At 30.2% G+C, this 2,658-nt stretch overlaps 1 protein-coding gene across 1 annotated transcript; it reads right to left on the bottom strand.

Annotated features, from left to right (window-relative positions):
* Positions 1 to 1,194: 1,194 nt before the first annotated feature.
* On the bottom strand, positions 1,195 to 2,046 carry LOC120084666 (putative CCR4-associated factor 1 homolog 8). The gene has a single exon (XM_090314983.1). The coding sequence runs from the start codon at positions 2,044 to 2,046 to the stop codon at positions 1,195 to 1,197; it is 852 nt and encodes a 283-aa protein (XP_090171109.1).
* Between the last annotated feature and the right edge of the window lie 612 nt (positions 2,047 to 2,658).

Below are 2,658 nucleotides of genomic sequence, written 5' to 3'. Positions count from 1 at the left end.
TTTTAGAAAATGATGTGAAAACGATGATGTAATGAATTTGGATGATAATTTTGCTCTAAAAATTAACTGACAATTTTTCTATAGCTATCTCAGGACAATGGGTTCAATGTCGAGATAGAGATTTTGGAGAGGGTTATTAAACATCAACATATGTATATTATTGGATTTCTGTTCAAAACCATAAAACTATTCTTCTGATTTATGTGTATATGCCCAATGGAAGCATAGGGAATGCTTTTCATGGAAAAAGAGGAACAGAAAAATGGATGATTACATGGTAGTATTTTATTTCATGATGATTGTGTTCAATACGAATCATAGTAGTCTCAATTGCATGATTACATGGTAGTATTTTATTTCAGAAAATTTATCAAATTCTTCTATATTTATCAACGATTTGAATAAAACTTATGGAATGAAAATAGAAGTCGATACACTCTTAAATAATGTCGTTGTTGGGTTCAAAGTAGTGGTGTAGAATAGAAATTAAGTACAATTACTAAAGTTTAACCAAATGAAACTTTTAAAACCAAAAGAATTCAATTAAAAATTTTAAAATAATAGATATATACCAAATTGAAACTATGTCAAAACTACGTTTTAATTTATACTATTAAGATCATCCTTTATTTTTTTTTTTTTAAAAAAATCCTCTTTAACACAATTATCTTGACCCACTCTTTGGTCGGGATGAAATAAAAAGTAGAGAAATAAATGGATGGGATTAAAAGATATAGCTAAATTAAAATCATAGCATGTTTCTATTTCCAAAGTTATCAATAGAAACAATATATTGCTTATGACTTTATAAATATAAATTTTATAATATGTTGCTAATTGGAAGACTATCATAAGTAGCACCTTTAACACATTCATTCATTTTATTGCTTATAACTCTTTGATACTAATTTGTTAGGACATTACCTAATAAAGAACACAAGAAAGTAGAAGAACGTTAAAAAAAACTAGTCCAAAATACTCAAGAACACAAAACAAAAAAAAGATAATAGAAAGAACACTTATCAAATATAGAAATATATTGCAATATACCAATAGTATTTCAGAGGAATACAATCTCTCAAATTCTCATAGATATACCCAAACATCCCAACTTTACGTTGACACACCTAACTACATCATTTACCCTTATCTAACCATTTTACAAATATGTTCCATCAATGAAACATCCCAATCCTAAACAATGGCATGACCATAAAACAAACTATGAGTAAAGCATGCCCAATGTTGGTAATATGGATTGAACCAAGGGATCTTATGTCCCCGAATTCTATAATACAAACCATACAAGAATCCATCGAGATTTTCCGACGAAAACTCGTGCATCTTCTTCATTTTCGCATATGCAGAAGCTATCAACAAACTATCAAAACCAGCAAGATGATGGGTAGGAATGTCATTCACAATATTGAGTAACTTAGCAAGTTTTTTGAGTCCAAGCTCACCATTTAGTAAGTATTCACAATTGCGAATCATGTACTTTAGGTCACTGACCGTACCAAGGAAATATCGAGCTATGATGGCGAACTCCACTACAGACTCCGGCATGGATTTGATCACCATTAGCTTCAACAAATAAGCAACGTCATAGATACCATGAAATGTGACCCATTTGACGATTCGATTGCTACAAAGAATTGGTAGAAATGCGAGTCGAAATTCGGCTGATCGGATTCCTTCTTCTCTTTGTTTCTTGAAATCTAACCCTTTGTTCTTCAAGAATTGGAACGATGTAGGATTGGAGAGATCTGTTTGTTCGTCAAAATTAGAAAAAGTGAACTCCCATGTCATGCCAACATTTCCATTCTCGCCGACTAGAGTAAGGCCCAATTGAAGAATCTTCAAATGGTTTAAGTTGAACTTCAAATCTTGGTAGAGATGTTCCTCAGGAGCACCTCTCGGGGTGGATCGAATAAAGCCAGGAAACTCGGTGTCAATGACGATTACTGGAAATCTAGAAAGATAAACATTAAGAATGGCTAATTCTTGGTAGAGATTATGAGACCAAACTTGTCGAACCAAATCCATGATTCCAAGGTTTTGTCATGATGGTGATGGAAGAATAATGATTAATTGCTTTCACTTTGGAAACCAGCTATGAGATATGGGTGAGTTTTCCGAAATATTTAAAGGTGAAAATTTGGGATAGAAAATTCTAAAAGGAAGAGGAATGAGTTCCTACCTTTCTAATCAATTTAACAATATATTAAATAATACTTAAATAAAATTATTTTTTTTTCAAAATTCTATCAAAATAACAAAAAAAAAAATGTTTGTCAATTATCTCTAAATAAATAGAAAAAATGGTGTCGAAGGATGCAATAAAATGGAGAAGAATAATAATATTAGAAAACCACTCTTTATTAATAAAACCTCACTGAAATTATATATATATATATATATTAAATTGAAGATCCATCTTGTTGTAATATTTAAATCTTAACTTTTAAATAGGATGAAATCTCCACATTTTAATTAGAGAAAATTACTTTTTTAGTCTATAAATTTTTAAGAATATGTGCGATTGGTCTCTATAGGTTGAACCTATTTTTTAAAATTGAGGGATTAAATTGGCTAAATTAAAACTATAGTGACCAATTGCACCTATTTTTAAAAATTTAGGGACTAAAAAGGTTTTTT

The sequence above is a fragment of the Benincasa hispida genome, chromosome 1 (genome assembly GCF_027475165.1).
Source record: "Benincasa hispida cultivar pf3 chromosome 1, pf3_genome.v1.1, whole genome shotgun sequence".
In the NCBI taxonomy this organism is placed as follows: Eukaryota; Viridiplantae; Streptophyta; class Magnoliopsida; order Cucurbitales; family Cucurbitaceae; genus Benincasa; species Benincasa hispida.
Note: the sequence above shows the minus strand (reverse complement) of the source record. Positions and strands in the feature narration are given on the sequence as shown.

Bases quoted from the DNA above. Each gene is read 5' to 3' on its own strand.
- LOC120084666 (XM_090314983.1), bottom strand. From the start codon at position 2,046: ATGGATTTGGTTCGACAAGTTTGGTCTCATAATCTCTACCAAGAATTA.